Source organism: Guyanagaster necrorhizus (assembly GCF_019112545.1).
Source record: "Guyanagaster necrorhizus MCA 3950 unplaced genomic scaffold BT62scaffold_19, whole genome shotgun sequence".
NCBI classification, from domain to species: domain Eukaryota; kingdom Fungi; phylum Basidiomycota; class Agaricomycetes; order Agaricales; family Physalacriaceae; genus Guyanagaster; species Guyanagaster necrorhizus.
Window position 1 is genome coordinate 361,857 of NW_025064898.1, and position 14,857 is coordinate 376,713.

General features: G+C 48.1%; 6 protein-coding genes across 6 annotated transcripts; 3 read left to right on the top strand and 3 right to left on the bottom strand.

Moving 5' to 3' along the window:
* The first annotated feature begins 119 nt into the window (after positions 1 to 119).
* BT62DRAFT_971420 (uncharacterized protein) lies at positions 120 to 2,899 on the top strand. Its single transcript, XM_043189023.1, has 6 exons — positions 120 to 201; positions 258 to 303; positions 376 to 1,211; positions 1,563 to 2,065; positions 2,115 to 2,321; positions 2,376 to 2,899. The coding sequence occupies exons 2-6, from the start codon at positions 291 to 293 to the stop codon at positions 2,680 to 2,682; spliced, it is 1,866 nt and encodes a 621-aa protein (XP_043037630.1). The 5' UTR covers positions 120 to 201; positions 258 to 290; the 3' UTR covers positions 2,683 to 2,899.
* A 113-nt stretch (positions 2,900 to 3,012) lies between these two features.
* On the top strand, positions 3,013 to 4,789 carry BT62DRAFT_934304 (terpenoid cyclases/Protein prenyltransferase). The gene is made up of 9 exons (XM_043186702.1): positions 3,013 to 3,220; positions 3,276 to 3,391; positions 3,440 to 3,507; positions 3,566 to 3,711; positions 3,854 to 3,986; positions 4,037 to 4,276; positions 4,331 to 4,436; positions 4,496 to 4,710; positions 4,770 to 4,789. The coding sequence occupies exons 1-8, from the start codon at positions 3,114 to 3,116 to the stop codon at positions 4,642 to 4,644; spliced, it is 1,065 nt and encodes a 354-aa protein (XP_043037631.1). The 5' UTR covers positions 3,013 to 3,113; the 3' UTR covers positions 4,645 to 4,710; positions 4,770 to 4,789.
* An 847-nt stretch (positions 4,790 to 5,636) lies between these two features.
* Positions 5,637 to 6,419, bottom strand: BT62DRAFT_1077942 (PEBP-like protein; the record flags this gene model as incomplete). Its single annotated transcript, XM_043179345.1, has 4 exons — positions 5,637 to 5,808; positions 5,854 to 6,097; positions 6,145 to 6,259; positions 6,312 to 6,419. 4 exons carry the CDS (start codon positions 6,417 to 6,419, stop codon positions 5,637 to 5,639), a joined length of 639 nt encoding a protein of 212 aa, XP_043037632.1.
* Positions 6,420 to 7,293: 874 nt separating this feature from the next.
* On the bottom strand, positions 7,294 to 7,796 carry BT62DRAFT_1008338 (uncharacterized protein; the record flags this gene model as incomplete). The annotated part of the gene is made up of 3 exons (XM_043177434.1): positions 7,294 to 7,463; positions 7,511 to 7,616; positions 7,689 to 7,796. 3 exons carry the CDS (start codon positions 7,794 to 7,796, stop codon positions 7,294 to 7,296), a joined length of 384 nt encoding a protein of 127 aa, XP_043037633.1.
* Positions 7,797 to 10,611: 2,815 nt separating this feature from the next.
* On the top strand, positions 10,612 to 12,738 carry BT62DRAFT_1008341 (cytochrome P450; the record flags this gene model as incomplete). Its single annotated transcript, XM_043177435.1, has 13 exons — positions 10,612 to 10,677; positions 10,733 to 10,774; positions 10,826 to 10,915; positions 10,968 to 11,051; positions 11,102 to 11,210; positions 11,260 to 11,402; positions 11,455 to 11,585; positions 11,640 to 11,754; positions 11,803 to 11,906; positions 11,958 to 11,984; positions 12,050 to 12,306; positions 12,356 to 12,541; positions 12,593 to 12,738. 13 exons carry the CDS (start codon positions 10,612 to 10,614, stop codon positions 12,736 to 12,738), a joined length of 1,500 nt encoding a protein of 499 aa, XP_043037634.1.
* Positions 12,739 to 12,919: 181 nt separating this feature from the next.
* BT62DRAFT_934310 (uncharacterized protein) lies at positions 12,920 to 14,770 on the bottom strand. The gene is made up of 8 exons (XM_043186703.1): positions 14,651 to 14,770; positions 14,560 to 14,593; positions 14,392 to 14,504; positions 14,184 to 14,336; positions 14,053 to 14,131; positions 13,870 to 13,998; positions 13,629 to 13,810; positions 12,920 to 13,577 (listed from the first exon to the last, which is right to left on the bottom strand). The coding sequence occupies exons 1-8, from the start codon at positions 14,678 to 14,680 to the stop codon at positions 13,335 to 13,337; spliced, it is 963 nt and encodes a 320-aa protein (XP_043037635.1). The 5' UTR covers positions 14,681 to 14,770; the 3' UTR covers positions 12,920 to 13,334.
* Between the last annotated feature and the right edge of the window lie 87 nt (positions 14,771 to 14,857).

The window sequence follows — 14,857 nt, forward strand, 5'->3', positions numbered from 1 at the left end:
CTTTCTGAAAAGCAAAGACAGGGGCCCCATGTTTTTCTTATTTTTATTTTATTGAGCCAAAAATAATTAAAAGACAATGCTCCGCCGATGTTTACATAAGCGTTCCCTTGGGGGAGAAAGAGAGGTCACAACTCGGAAACGTACAGCGAGCGAGACGATCCTCGAAATTACGACCGTATCTCCAGCGACAGTACACTGACCGTATGCCTCGCAGTTTTTATTCTCGTATCCCCTTCTTATTTTTTTCTTTTTCCTAGAATTTTTACGATTTCTTTCGGCATACAAAAGGCATGAATCGACAAGGTGAGCGGCCAGGATATATCTCAGTCGTCAATAGTCTTGGCCCCTGTCTTTCGACTTCTGAATCTTTTACAGGCCAACCTAACCAACGACCACCGAACCTTACCCCAAATGCGAGCCTCGCCGGCCAATTTCGACCTCCATATCCCTTTGGAATGCCACCACGAAGTGTAATACAGACGGGTGGTTACGTCCCAGGACTACAACAGACGAGCCATCGGACGGCGGTACAGTCACCCAGCATAGTAGCGCCATCTCCATATGTATCACAGCGAGGCCAGAGTAGTTACGCGTTTGGTGGAGGGCTCCAACACCATCCAACGTCAATACAACCGCCCCAGCAATCACAGCAGCAACAACAGTCATCCTCAAATGGCGCGCCTCTACCACCATCCAGTATTGGGGCACCCTCGGTGTCGTCGACAAGTGAGGTGGGATTAGACCCGAACGATTTCCCGGCACTTGGATCGACATCAGGGAACAATGGCTTGAGTAGCAACAACAACGGGGCTGTTGGCAGTGGAGTGGCAACGAGCTATGCAAGTCAAGCAGGGACTGGTGTAGGCCTGTCAGCCGCTGGTGTTGGAACGGGTTCGTTGGGGACAGCAACAGGGGTGAACAGTGCAAGCCAACCGAGGGATTTTACGCCAGACGACTTCCCAGCGCTGGGCGGACAGACTCAGAACCAAGGGCAGAATCCGACATCGCAAAGTCAGAACCAGTCGCAGGAAAACCATTCACATCCGCCAGGGTTGAACGGATTCCAGCACTCAGACCATGCTCATCAACAACACCGGCAAAATCTACTGGGCGCATTGAGTGCACAGACACCCGGCATGATTAATCTGGCGCCTACACAAACGAGGAATGTGCATCCTGGTTTTCAGACGGACACGGAGAAGCAGCAGCGGGTGAGTACTCTTCCGTCATTTAATTCATTTCTCCCCATGCCGCTTTTTGTCCCTTCTACAATTTCCCAATGCTCATGTTGAGTGATGGTCTTCACAATCTGCATCGCATCTCATTCGGGCCGAGCAAAACGCGGTGGAATGTGCAGGACGGAATAACCTGTTGTTTTAGTGACTTGACCATAGCAGGATCTGTCGGCGTTACTGGACAGATCTGCTATGGTCAAAGCGAGCCCAACTGTTGTTTCGTTTCAAGTCGTTCCCCCATCCTTTGACTGGCGCATAATCAATGAGCCAGGAATCATGTGTATCTTGCTTTTCTTTAGCTTTGTGCTCAATATGTGTGTCTTTTAGAATAACTTCGCATTGAAGCTAAACCAAGCCTCACTCCCGGCATGGAATTCCCCCAATATCAACCCAGGGCCCTCTGCACAAACTCAGCTGGGCACAGGATCATTTGCGAACCCTCCACCGACAGGATCATCGCAACAAAATGGCGCACACCAAAATTCGTCTACCAACGCCCTTAACGGGCCCCCTGGAGTCCCTCCACCGACGACAAATTCGTTTGCTCAACAACAGCAGCAACCGAGCACGGCGCCCCCACCCTACACATCGAACGGCATGGCGGTAGAATCACATCCCAATACAAACACCAACTCCAATCCAATTTCATCGTCACATGGGTTACAACATCCTCAAACGCCAGCACAACAGGTACTAGTCAGCGCCGCCGACCGATGGGGTCTGCTAGGACTGCTATTGTCCATCAAGAATGCGGGCCAAGATCCAGATCAAGGGCTCAGCGTGGTTGGTACAGATCTAGGGACGATGGGATTAGATATGGGGTACACAGGGTAAGTCCTTATCTGGATGTACGTGTTCCGACAGCTTACGGACTACCAGGAATCTGTATTCAACGTTCATAACACCTTGGGCAGACCAATCAGCAGCACGGTCCGTTGAACCGGACTTCCATCTACCTGCATGCTACAACGTGCAACCGCCACCACCTGGGCCTGCCAAAGTAACCGCATTCAGTGACGAAACACTTTTCTTCATGTTCTATTCAAGTCCAAAGGACGCACTGCAGGAGATTGCGGCCCAAGAACTGTATTTGATTTCAGTGCTTCTGTGATGGTGGGATGATGACCTGTCTTGTTACAGATGGAACAGAAACTGGAGATTTCATAAGGACCTGCGATTGTGGATAACCAAGGAGACAGGCATGGTGCCTTCCCAAAAGGTGCCAGGTGGCGAGTCGGGGCAGTATCATGTTTGGGATGCTGAAAACTGGGTAAAGGATCGCAAGGACATGACTGTGATGTATAACGAGTTGGAGGAGAAGAACGTACCAGCGTTTCTTTCCGGTCCTGGTATACACCTGGCGAACCCGCCGCCGACACCCCAAGTGGGGCAGCAACCAGTGCAGACAACACGAGGAGCATCATTACAGGCTAGCATGGCATTGTAATCGGTAATTGATGATTTAATTGGTCATTTCACACATTCCCTCTGGTGACTACTACATCCTCATCATATCGACATATCATTCACATACATCGAACTTATTATCTTCGTCCTTCACGTTCTATTTTGCTGGTCCATCGAACTGTACCTTTACTTAACGTCTGTTCCACATTTTATCCATTTGCCGTTAACTTGTGAAGTTGGTGACGCAAGACGCAGTTAAAATGGGCCTTACGGCAAGGATTACGTAGACACAGTGCTGAATTTTGCGAGGATCCGCTATGCCTAAGCCCGGGGGGATCCATCTTTTCAGATTTTTTACCTTAGCACTAAATAAGTAGCGCTGATGATCGAGCGCCCTTTGAACTTCTTACCGTGACCGCGATGAATGCCCGTTAATCCTGCTTCTTACGCCCTTGATTTCCTACTTTCACTATGCTCGATGCTCCGTTGCCTCCTTGCAGTCGTTTAGGACATGTAGGGCACGCCAAACGATGTCTTTCAGGGCTCCCGAGCGCACAGGTCGAGTTGGATGCTTCAACGTGAGCCATGTTTCTTGTCTGATAGCAGATATTGTTTATCATGTAAATTCTGCAGGATGGCGGTCGTATTCTACTGCATTGGTACACTAGATCTCCTTGAGATGCTGGAGGGAAAGACCTCCGAGTCGGACCGGCAGTCCTGGCGCGATTGGGTATGGGAGCAGCAAACTCGTGCGTGATATTCGTAGAACACCGTACGAAGCTCACTCAGGCGTGTAGATGGCCCCAATGGCTCTGGATTTCGACCCAGCACTTATATGACTCCACAGAGGTCACCGAATGTACAGGTGGGGGACCGTAGTGTTTATCGCGCGGCTTAGGACCAACTACTATGTCGATTTGCAGGAAGATTGTACCAGCTATGATGGCCCCCACGTTATAATGTCGTATACGGCGCTTCTATCGCTCGCCATCCTGCGCGACGATTTCTCCCAGCTAGATAGGCCTGGACTGATTAAGTTCCTCAAGTCCTGTCAGCGGGAAGACGGCAGGTAAATTCACGATCCGCTTCCATAGATATTTTTGAATGCCGCTGGATGGTTGTTTGGCCTCTTTCTTGCCGTAAATGTCGCCCATGTTTCTGATTTTCTGCGGCTTATCCATATCCATGCCCCGCTAACACCTCTTCGCCAGTTTTTCTACCGTAATCGGGAGTGGCGACACTGATCTTCGCACTCTATATTGCGCCTTTGCGATCAGTAGCATGCTGGATGATTGGTCTGGTATTAACGTCGATCTTGCGCTGCAGTTTGTCGCGAAATGCAGAGTGGGTCTTTTCCCCGTTTACGGGCCAACACCCTCATTTCTTTTTCACAGACATATGAAGGTGGTTATGGCCAGTCCCCGAATTGTGAGGCCCAAGGAGGGACGACGTACATTTCCGTTGCGTCCCTGTACCTTGCTCCTGGATCGCCATCTACTCGATTGACTCCCCCAGAACGACAGAAGACCATACAATGGTTAGTCCGGAACCAGCTCTCGTCTGGAGGTTTTACTGGTCGCACAAACAAAGAAGCGGACGCCTGCTACTGTTTTTGGTGTGGTGCTGCACTCCAGGTTGGCGTCATCTCCTTTACAGCCAAATGTTTTTTCTAATGAGCTCTCCTGCAGATTCTTGGTGCTCGCGAGCTCGTGAACGTGCGAGGCCTTGGTCAATTTCTCTCGAGCTGCCAATTCAAGTACGGCGGCATCGCGAAGGTACCCGGAGAACATCCAGGTTTGATATTCTCATTGGATAATTTTGGTGCCATTGTATTTGACCTCTTGTGATTCTAGACCCATACCATACTTACCTCTCACTCGCCGCCTTGTCAATGTATCCCCCAGAAGCTGATCCGACGTGGGCATTCGGGCCTCTTGATCCCCTCCTTAACGCTCGTGTGGAGACCTCAAATTGGGCGCGTGCGCACATACCTGCCCGATAACCTACTAAACTAATGTATCTACCTTATCGAAGGAGGATTTAACCGGATTAATCAAACCTTAACACAGTAGGTGTATTATTGTTCATTTACTGGCGGACAGATAATGATAGATCCGCACTTGGAAGCTAAGTTCTTGGACGGAGGACAGATGCGGCGTCGTATATCACAAGAGGAAGCATCCACATGAAACTCCTCAAATACCCTTGTTTCTGTGGCGTGATGATTGCAAGAATTCGCCTTTTGTTTAATGGCCGAATCAGCAACTTTAGTGCCGTTCGGGTGTCCACCTGTGGAATTTAAATTTATTACCTCGGACAGACAGGTCTCCTGATCGTCAAATTCCTTCCTGCCTGACAAGATGTGAATCGGTAAAATGTTGAAGCATGAATTAGATTCTCAGGACAAGTCGGTGAGAGTATTATTGGAATATGATCAAGAAGCTTAAGGGCGAGAAGAGGCGGCCTTCCTATACTGATACTTACTCATAGCCATTTGGGCCCGGAGTCATGTCGAAACTGTGGCTTATTGTATTCATTTTCTCATTGCTAGCAAGAAGGGAGGAGAAGCCTAATTCCCTTGGGCGTCCCTTTGCCTGGGAGGAGAAGATGGTATTTTTCCTTAGATAAGAAGCAGATGGTATATTCATCTTCGTTCAAATCAACACCAGTTGCAGCCATGGCTATCGCTTCCATTTTTCGGTCTTCAATCACATTGCTTTCTCTCCAATACTCATGGTCTTCTAAGGTGTCTACTTCTGGTCTTGGTTTTCTGCGATACGACGAAACTAGCTTCTAGCCTTCTATTGGGATGGACCGTGCTTTACTTATTAAATGCCTCGTTCATGGCTGTTGGATGCGACCGGCCTTGTCCTTGAAGAAATCATCATAACTACACATTGGATACAGCTTCGGACTTCGATAAACCTTTGACATGGTCCTTTCCAACTAACTAATCACTATATAATACACAAATTTCTTTTTACGAAGTACTCCCTACGCTGGACCTGGAGCTACTAACATGAACGTTCCTGCGATGGGGTTTCCGAGACCAACCGCTTTACCAAACTCGCTGATGTTGAACTTTATGATAGGTGACGAAGCGTTAACAAGAGAGAGAGAGTGGCGACTGAAGTCTTGCGGCTGATTGTACAGTAGGAAGATATATCTGCAAGATATGAATAATTGGTAGAAGAGACATGTCTACACATACCGATGAGGGTCAGATCCGGCAGGAGGGGTAGGCAGAATCCAGCGCGGAACAGGTATCAAGGGGCGTAGGACGGCGCGATCTGAAAGATGGAGGGTTGGTCGGAAGTTTCCTCCGAGGAAGTGCCGAATTTGGGCATTCTTTGGATTCTGCGGAGTGGGAGAGTCGGGGTCAACAGCTACGATGACATAGGGCCCAGGCGTGACGGCTTGTCCAATGAGGGCGAATAAAGGTTGTACGCCGGTCACTATCAAGCATGCTGAGCATTATACCGGAGTAATGACGGGAACGTACCATTGCGAGGAAGCTGGATGCCCGCCTTAAGGGTGTGAGCAGGGCCTGATGGTTGGGCGAAAGTGACTTCAAGGATGTATTTAGGGTTGAATGGTTGGCCGATGTCTTCCGGGATCTGCAAAGCATTGGGTGAGGAGTATGTTAACGAATTGACCGCGGACACTCACGTTAGCTTTGTGAAATGCTTCTTTTACCTTCCGTAGGCTAGTATCTTGAGAGAGTACTACCTGGGAGAGGAGGCCGGCCAAAATGGCGAAGGTAAAGATTCGGAGCATGTTTAAAGAGTATGATAACACAGACGGAATGGAAGTGTCTACTTTATATACATGGTCAGCCCGCTTCTGTGAGTCAAGTCTGAACACCGTTCCCTAGTTGTCTAGTAGTTCCACCGTAGGAGATGGTGAGTCACTCACCAGCGCCGAATATTTTCGCTCCACACCATGATACCTCTCCATGTCTCAGACCTCCCCCTTGAAACCACCGAGTTTTCCCTATGACAGTCGACATTTGAAAACTCAGAAGGGAAGCTCCACCAAGGTATTGGTATTTTTTGGAGTAGACGTACTCGCTGCACACAAGTGAAAGGTGCGGTGTAGTTTGTATATAGAAATAGCCAGTCATACTATTTGAGAAGTTTAGCTTAGATTCCCTTGTCTGCTCACGCACGCGTTTCGATATGGTTTGATAAATTATGTGTCTTCACGGGAGGAACTTTTAACATCTTTTTCTTCCGTGCCTGTGAAGAGTCTGAGTCCGTACAACCTGATCATCATAGCTACACATTAGATACAGCTTCGTTCTTGGATAAACCTTTGACCTGGTCCTTTCCAACCAACTAATCACCCTGTAGTATACAAATTTCTTTTTACGGAGTACTCCCTCCACTGGATCTGGAGCTACTAACATGAACGTTCCTGCAATGGGGTTTCCGAGACCAACCGCTTCACCAAACGCGGTGATGTCGAACGGTGTCATAGGTGTTATGGCATTGATAAGAGTCTGACGATCGAAGCCTTGCGGCTGAACACTAGGAAGATATATCCTAAGATATGAATAATCGGTAGAAGAGACATGTCTACACATACTGATGAGCGTCAGATCCGGCAGGAGGGATAGGCAGAATCCAGCGCGGAACAGGTGCCGAGGGGTTTAGGATGGCGCGACCTGGAAAGCGGCGGGTTGGTTCGAAGTTTCCTCCGAGGAAGTGCCGAATTTGGGATTCTGCGGAGTGGGAGCGTCGGGGTCAACAGCTGCGACGACAAAGGGCCCATCCCTGATGCCATATCCAGAGAGGGCAAATAAAGGCGGTCCGACGGTTGCTATCAAGTATGTTCAGCATTATACCGGAGTAATGACGGGAACGTACCATTGCGAGGAAGCTGGACGCCCGCCTTGAGTACGACAGCAGGGCATGATGTTTGGGGGAGCGAGACTTCAAGGAGGAACATAGGGTCAAAACGGGAGATCGATATCTTCCGGAATCTGCAAAGCAAAAGACAGATGAGCGAGAGGTATTTCAATGAAAATTGAAAGCGGACACTCACGTTAGCGTCGTCGAATGCTTGCTTTACCTCCCTTAGGTTAGTGTCCTGACAGAGCACCACCTGGGTGAGGAGACCGAGCAAAAGAGCGAAAGTAAAGACTCGAGGCATGTCTCGCAAAGACAACCGGTGTGAGAGTCCGCTTTACATAATATTAATTAGTGAAGTAAACGCGTCAAGTGCGAATCTCGCATGACATTTCTGTGCCATATAAAGAGGTGAGTAATTCTCACGGGAATCTTCTCACTCTACATCATGATAGTATTACGAGCAAGTCGGCTTCCCAGATGATCCTCAAGCTTGAGACGATGTCAATAGAGGCCCAGCATGATTTTTCAAGTCATGGACTCGTCGTATTCGTTGAAAACAAAAGTGGGAGATGCACCATGTTCTGGGCATGAGAAACCTTAGAAGTTTAGTTCGAATTCCCTCGTCTGGTCGCGCGCGCGCGTCGATACTGCGGTTGGATGAATCGTCTTCACGTTGTCGGACTTTTGGTCTTCTTTCTGCCCCGTGCTTGTGAAGAGCCAGGCTCTGCGTACCTGCTCAGCGAATGCGGTCGACGTCGTGCTAGGTGTCCCATTTGCAGTCAAGATATCATACGAAGCGGCTTTCGCAATAGCTATGTCAAGTTATCAGTGCAAGGATTTAAGGAAATCCACGATACGAGTCTCGGATAGCATCTCACTGACATTTACGACACGCGCGTAACGGTCGACTATATTAGCTGATAACCACCGGTCTACAGCATGAGTTGAGGACTATAGCGTCGCTTCCGTACGGGACTTAGTTATGGAAGCTGTTACTGCTTTACATTGCCCTCCGTTCTCGTCACCAAGATTTGACGACCACCAACGATGACAACAGCATACCCTGTCAAACGCAGTTTTTTCTTGGCCGCAAAGTCTTGAATTTCAGCGCTATTCAAATAGCTGCATAACTGAGATGCAACCATGTGGTTTACGAAGTGTCCCATGTCCAAACGCTTCCAGCAATGACCTTCTTTGTGGTGGGAAGCAAGAAGCGGGATTTTCTCGGTCGGCATTTGCTGAATAAATGCTGCTCATTCCAGGAGATTATCACCACGACGCACTGGACAGTAAGATGAAAGATCGATCAAGTCCACAGGCATGTTCCTGAGCTCTAGCGCAATGAGGTCTGCACCAGTCTCGACCATAATAGCCCTCAGGACGTCACCCTGCTCCGTAGATTTACCAATATTAGAGTCACTGACCTTCTTCCTAACAATATATTCATGTGTCGGACGTGATACTATGTTGTCGAAGAGGGCGAAAAACAGCACATCAGCATGCTCCTGCAATTTCTCGTCATGGTCCATACTGACAAGCTAGAATTCCATCATTTTAGGTGCAAATTCCCTGTGATGTGATAAGCAGAGAGAATCCCGAATGCTGAATCTTTGTACATTTGGATGAGGGCCCATGCTTGATAGCAGGAACTGGATGCATAGTCAATGATAGAGGCACAAAGTATTGATTCCCATTTCTTTCCAGTTCCTATGCAGAATGATCAGTTATTTTCAACTGCAGACCAGCATTGCCTTGAGTATACAGTTGACTATCTTGCAATGCATATGGTTTTGGTGTCTCCCGACCGTATGCATTGCAGGATAGTCAACTGTAGTCAACTGTATTTCCAAACTCTGATCATCTGTATTAGCAGATTCTGAAATGCCAAGTTCTTCAGGAGAAATGTAGACCCAAGGCCTTCACAAGTAAAGTATCAATAGAATAACAGTGTTGTCAAGCAAGGACACACATGAAAGAGAGAGCTGCCAGAATCGTGAAAATTTGCAGGAAACTGCGTAATGAGCAGGAAGGCCGGGCCGAGGCGGAGTTTGCCGCAAAGGGCGCGGACCATTTTGTACCAGGGTAACCATTTCTACCAAAAAAAAAAAAACGGGAGTCGCCTCACTCAACCAAAAGTTGCTTGGTTCACTCCAACAGCATCTGGTTACTGCCTCCCTCCTCGCTGTTTCTCTGTGCAAAGAAATCTGCAACTCTTTCGTTATAGAATACAGCTACATACGATGAGTCCTTTGGCCTTTAACCCACACCCCCGTCGTTTACCATCATTTATTAAGGGTCTTTACAGGTGCATAGGCATTTATTATGGGTGCAAATTAAGATCTTCCAATACCCTTCCAGCTAGCAATGAGGAATCTCTCAGATGCGACCGAATGAATTTACTTTTTCCCACCACTTCTTTCAAACTTCCTTGGTCAGTAAGTATACCGGCAAACCCGAGTGGCTGTGAATCTGTGGACAAGAAGAATTATCCCTTTTTTCGCATGACCACCGTACGAAGCCCTTACTGTGGGCAGGCCAAACTGGACAAACTTTTGGAGCACACTTGCAGTACGGCATCCCGAAAACCATCAAATGTCCGAAAACAACGCCAGATAAAGTACAATATCTGCGCAGAAGAATGTCATGGTAAGGCGGCCTAGTATGCGGGACTTCATCAGAATTTCCCTAGATGATGAGTTCCCTCCTGCTCGATACCCCCATGGAACCTTTACGCCATTCAAATGCTTGGAATCTTTCAGCACAGCGGGTATCGGAATCCCATTGGCAGCTCCGGTTCTTTGTTCCTCGAATCTGATATTGTTTGATACGCTGAAATCCTTGATCACTTCATACGCGTTTTTCCGAGTCAGAATTGGAAGGAAGTTGGAGCCACGGAAGCGTACCCGGAGAGTGAGTAGTCCGCGTTGCTATCATTAGCGACATCAATCCAAACCATGTCCCATTGCTAGGTCATCAAATCCACTCAGTATTTGAGATCTCCGTGCGCACATGAGGATATCTCGTATACTTTCAAGGGAGCCGATGGTGCGGATATAAACTGTTTTCGTTATCAACAGCTGTTCTTCGGATTAACATCTTAACGCACCAGCACCAACATGGTCCTGACGATCTACGCCGCAGCTATGGCCCTGATTGTTATCCTCTCTGTCTGGTGGAAGCCTGTAAGGAATTGGTACTGAGTTCGGCCACGTTTAATCGCTAAAACTCAAACATTAGCGCGCCCTGCCCAAAGATCATCCGCCTATCATTGATATTCCGGTATGTCCTTTTCGTTTGTTTGAGTGTCAAGCTGTTCTGAGTGTTGTTCAGGCTGAAGAAATGTTCCGAAACCCCCGTAGAGCGTACGAGTCGGCTTTGAATGAGCATGGGCCCATAATAGCTGTATATAGGAAGGGCAGGGTAACCATCTTCTTGACTTGAGTTTTCATTCATTTCACTGACAGTTCTGTAGCTCGAGTTCATAGTCAACGAACAATTTACTACCGAAGTTCTCACCAACGATTCTGTCTTCAGCTTCGAGAGTGGTACCCTTACGGTATGTGACATTAGCGAGGCTTAAGGATGTCATGTAAATGATGATTCTAGGTCCTAAATCTCCATCCCTTGCTGCTACTTCCTCGCAGCTTTATCCGCGACATTGACAAACTAGTCAATGAGGGCCTTGTCCCCCTCATGAATCAAATAATTCAGCAAAGTGTGTCATTCCATCGCGTCCATTTAAGATAATTGTAGACTAAGGACAGTTACTCCCATATTCGAGCGAAATATCCGTGTCTTGACTGACAAGGCGCAAAGTGCTACATCTAAGGATCCGGCTCCGGTAGATTTGGCTGGATTAGTCCACAGGACCATGGCGGAATCCATGCTTACAATCATCTTTGGAGAGGTGCGCGTTCCTCTCAGACATTGCACTGTATGCCAACTTACTTTCCGCCCAGGCTTACACCACCCTTGCGGATATCCGAGCAGCAGAAAAGATTGCTTCTGACATTGCTGTTCTTTCAGGAATCTATCAGAACATCGGATACTGGTCACGGACGTTTCCAACTTCATGGAGAGTCATCACATGGTAGAGATTTTTGTCAGTTCTTCGTATGCGGTCGATCTGAACAATCTCCGCCAGGATACGCATCATGGCATTCTCCATTCCCTGGAACTTTATTCGCGTAATAGGATTCCGTGTCTGGAAGGACCTAAGATCGTGCACAAAGACCGGATCTACAGGTCACCTCCGCAAGGTACATATACCAATGGCCCGTACATCTGGTTGAATAGACTGCTCTTAGGAAACTCTACTCCACTACCTTGTCCGGCGCTACTCTTATAAAGACGCACATGCTGTTCGGCTGACATTGCTTGACAGCCTCTGGATATTAGGTCTCACCCTTGGGTACGCTTATCAGCAATCATCTCAACTGAACGATACTGACGCCATAGATAGCTTACTCTTTGCCTCCATTCACCAAACGTACGCAGAGATTTCAGCCTCTTGTGAAATAGCGGTCCCTCACTATCTACTCTGTTCAACTACAGTGCCGCAGTCATCGTTTGGGTTGTGTTCGAGCTGGCCGTGCGTCCCGAAAGCATACCAATCTTGCGCGCGGAGCTCCAAGACGTACTTGAGGTGGACGAGCATAGCGGGAAGCTGGTGCTAACAAACGCGTCCTTAAAGAATGCCGAGCGGCTTGACTCGTTTATTCGGGAGGTTATGCGCACAAAGGGCGATACTTTGTCAACGATTCGGCTAACTCTCCGAGATGTCACACTAGGAGGATACACCATTCCGAAAGGTATGTGCAAGGAATCGATATAAGTACCCATGTCCTTATCTTGTTGAAGGGCAGCTAGTGTGCCCCCTTGCGACCTTGTCTCATAGGAATCCCGCGTACCATGGCGAAGATGCCGAAGAGTTCGTGAGCGACCGATGGGTGGGCCAGAGCAAACCGGCGGTCATGGTGAGTCCTACGTACTGGCCGTTCGGCCTAGGAAGGTTTGCGTGCCCAGGACGTGCGCTAGCCGTAGCTGGTATGGTTTCACTCCTGCTTCACTTCAGATGTGGTGACTTCCTGATCGCAGAAATTAAGCTGGCGGTATTCTTTCTGATAGGTCGAGCTTTCCCAGTTTTAGAGGGAAACAAATACGAAGTGGTCGACCCCTTGAATATCACATCGGTGCCACCGGTGGGACGCTTATTGCTTCAGCCAGCTCCCCCAGTGTTTTGAAATGAAGTTTGAGCTCCACTTATCTGATAGCGCGGAACCCCGCATTCGCCGCCCCATAGGTGAGGGATCGTTCGTTCTATCTTTATCAGGTTTTCTGATTGTTTACTTTGGAGCCTTTTTTCTCGATACTTGTTTTTTTGTATGCCTTACCATTAGATAGCGCTTCATTCAATTGTTAACCGTCTTCCCACCAAACCGTCTGTCAGGATGATTACCATCTTGTATCGGGTGATATTGTGCACACACAAGGAAATTAAGCACGCGGGCATTGAGAAATTGACTTCGAAGCAGCGTGAATGTGTTTCAGCGATCACTTCGGATCAGATGGGCCTCAGAATTCGAAGCTTGTAACCCGGGTGCTGGGGCACGAAAGGATCAACCGAACTTGTTAACTTAAGCCTAGCCATGCCAACAAACAGAGTGATTCGACTCTTCGAAATAGGTGTCGCAGGGTTATTATGTACCTGTGTCCATCAAATGACAGTCTATCATGTAATCAAGGGGTTTAGCGGCGTGTGAATTATCTCAAAGAAAACATCGCAAATCGTAGAGTGATGGTGGTGACAAGGACGTAACAATGTTCGGCGAAGGGTTCGTTAGACCATGGGGTGTTTTGTCAGAGAAGCTTCATCCTGTCTTTGAATTGGGTAATCGCCTGAGTCCATCTCAACGAGATGGCTAACATTTACTGCGACGGGAGTTCGGCGGTTCAGAGAGAAACTCTGCGGGGCGCTGCGATCTTGCCCTGACTGCGACAATGCCGTTAAATCTCGAGAGCTGATACCGAGACTGACACGAAGGATGATCACGGTAAACGTGATTCCAATTAAGGGAGAGGTCTGGCTAAGGTTAGAATATGGTATTACGAATACGGAAACCTCAAGACCTACCAAGTCTAGGACCGTATACTGGGCATTTGAACCGAGTGTGTAGGTGATCATCAATGAAAGCACGGAGGCCGAATATACTGCAGCTGACTCGACGACCATCATAAGAGCCGAATGACCGAGGTTCACTTGAATGACACCTCGAACAGCTCTCTGAATGCTAAGAATCCGATAGGTTATGAGAGCTATGATGGTGTGTTAGCCTCATTGGTTATTATCTGGAAGTCATCCAGTGACGACTCACATGTGCAGACGACATTAGTGCTTAGAGTCATTGAAATGAAACTAGTGATCCAAGGAACGATATTCGGCAAGAACACTTCCGCTCCAGGTGCAGCGCGGGAAAAGGCGACAGTAGCACCAAAACCGCCGACTTGAGTGAAAGATGAGATTGGAATGAAGCCCAAATTAGTGCACTAGATCTCACCGGCTGTGCCACACAGCAGCAAAAGAGGACCAGGTACGATGTACCATTTACGATTCCATACGATAAAGCAGCGGTAGATCTAGGGTAGGCATTCATTCAAATATGATAGTGACGATAATCTAGGTGCTTACCACGAACCCGTCTCCGACGAGGGTCAAAGTGACATATATTGCTGTTTTGGCAGCCTGCAAAGGATTTGATAGATCTAAATAGTATTGCAGGGCCCCCCCTCGCTCTAGCTCAACGAATGCCTCGATGGCGCGAATGATGTCTATAATCAGATGCTGTAGAAGGGGTATCAGACAGAGGAAGTAAACGGAAATTTGTCGAATAGCTGACAACAGTTGATAGAACCCAAATGGCGACAACAGTCGAGAGAAGTTTTATGTTTATTCCTGATCGCTTCTGGAAAATGATATAGATGGCAGCGATGAACAGAACCGTGAAAGATCCTGGGATGGACACGCTCAGACTGAGCTAACGGCCTAATGAGAGAAATGATAGTACCATATAACAAGGCCTCGAACACTAGGGCCAGGAACTAGGGGATGGGGCAAGTTAGTAGCTATTTAAAAAAAGAATAAAAGGCACTTCTAACATTAGCTTCGTCCAGTGAGATGGCAGCCATGGAAGGGCACCGCAACGCAGTACGGTGGAAGTAGAATCAGCTTGAAGACGCTGTGGAAGGAGGTTAAGTGCGAACTGGGAGGTTGCGAAGATTTACTATGTGCCGCCCATCACTCGTCATCCAATTCATGCACATCATGTTTGCTTGCGACTCGTCGGATTTAGATTAGCAAGCGGT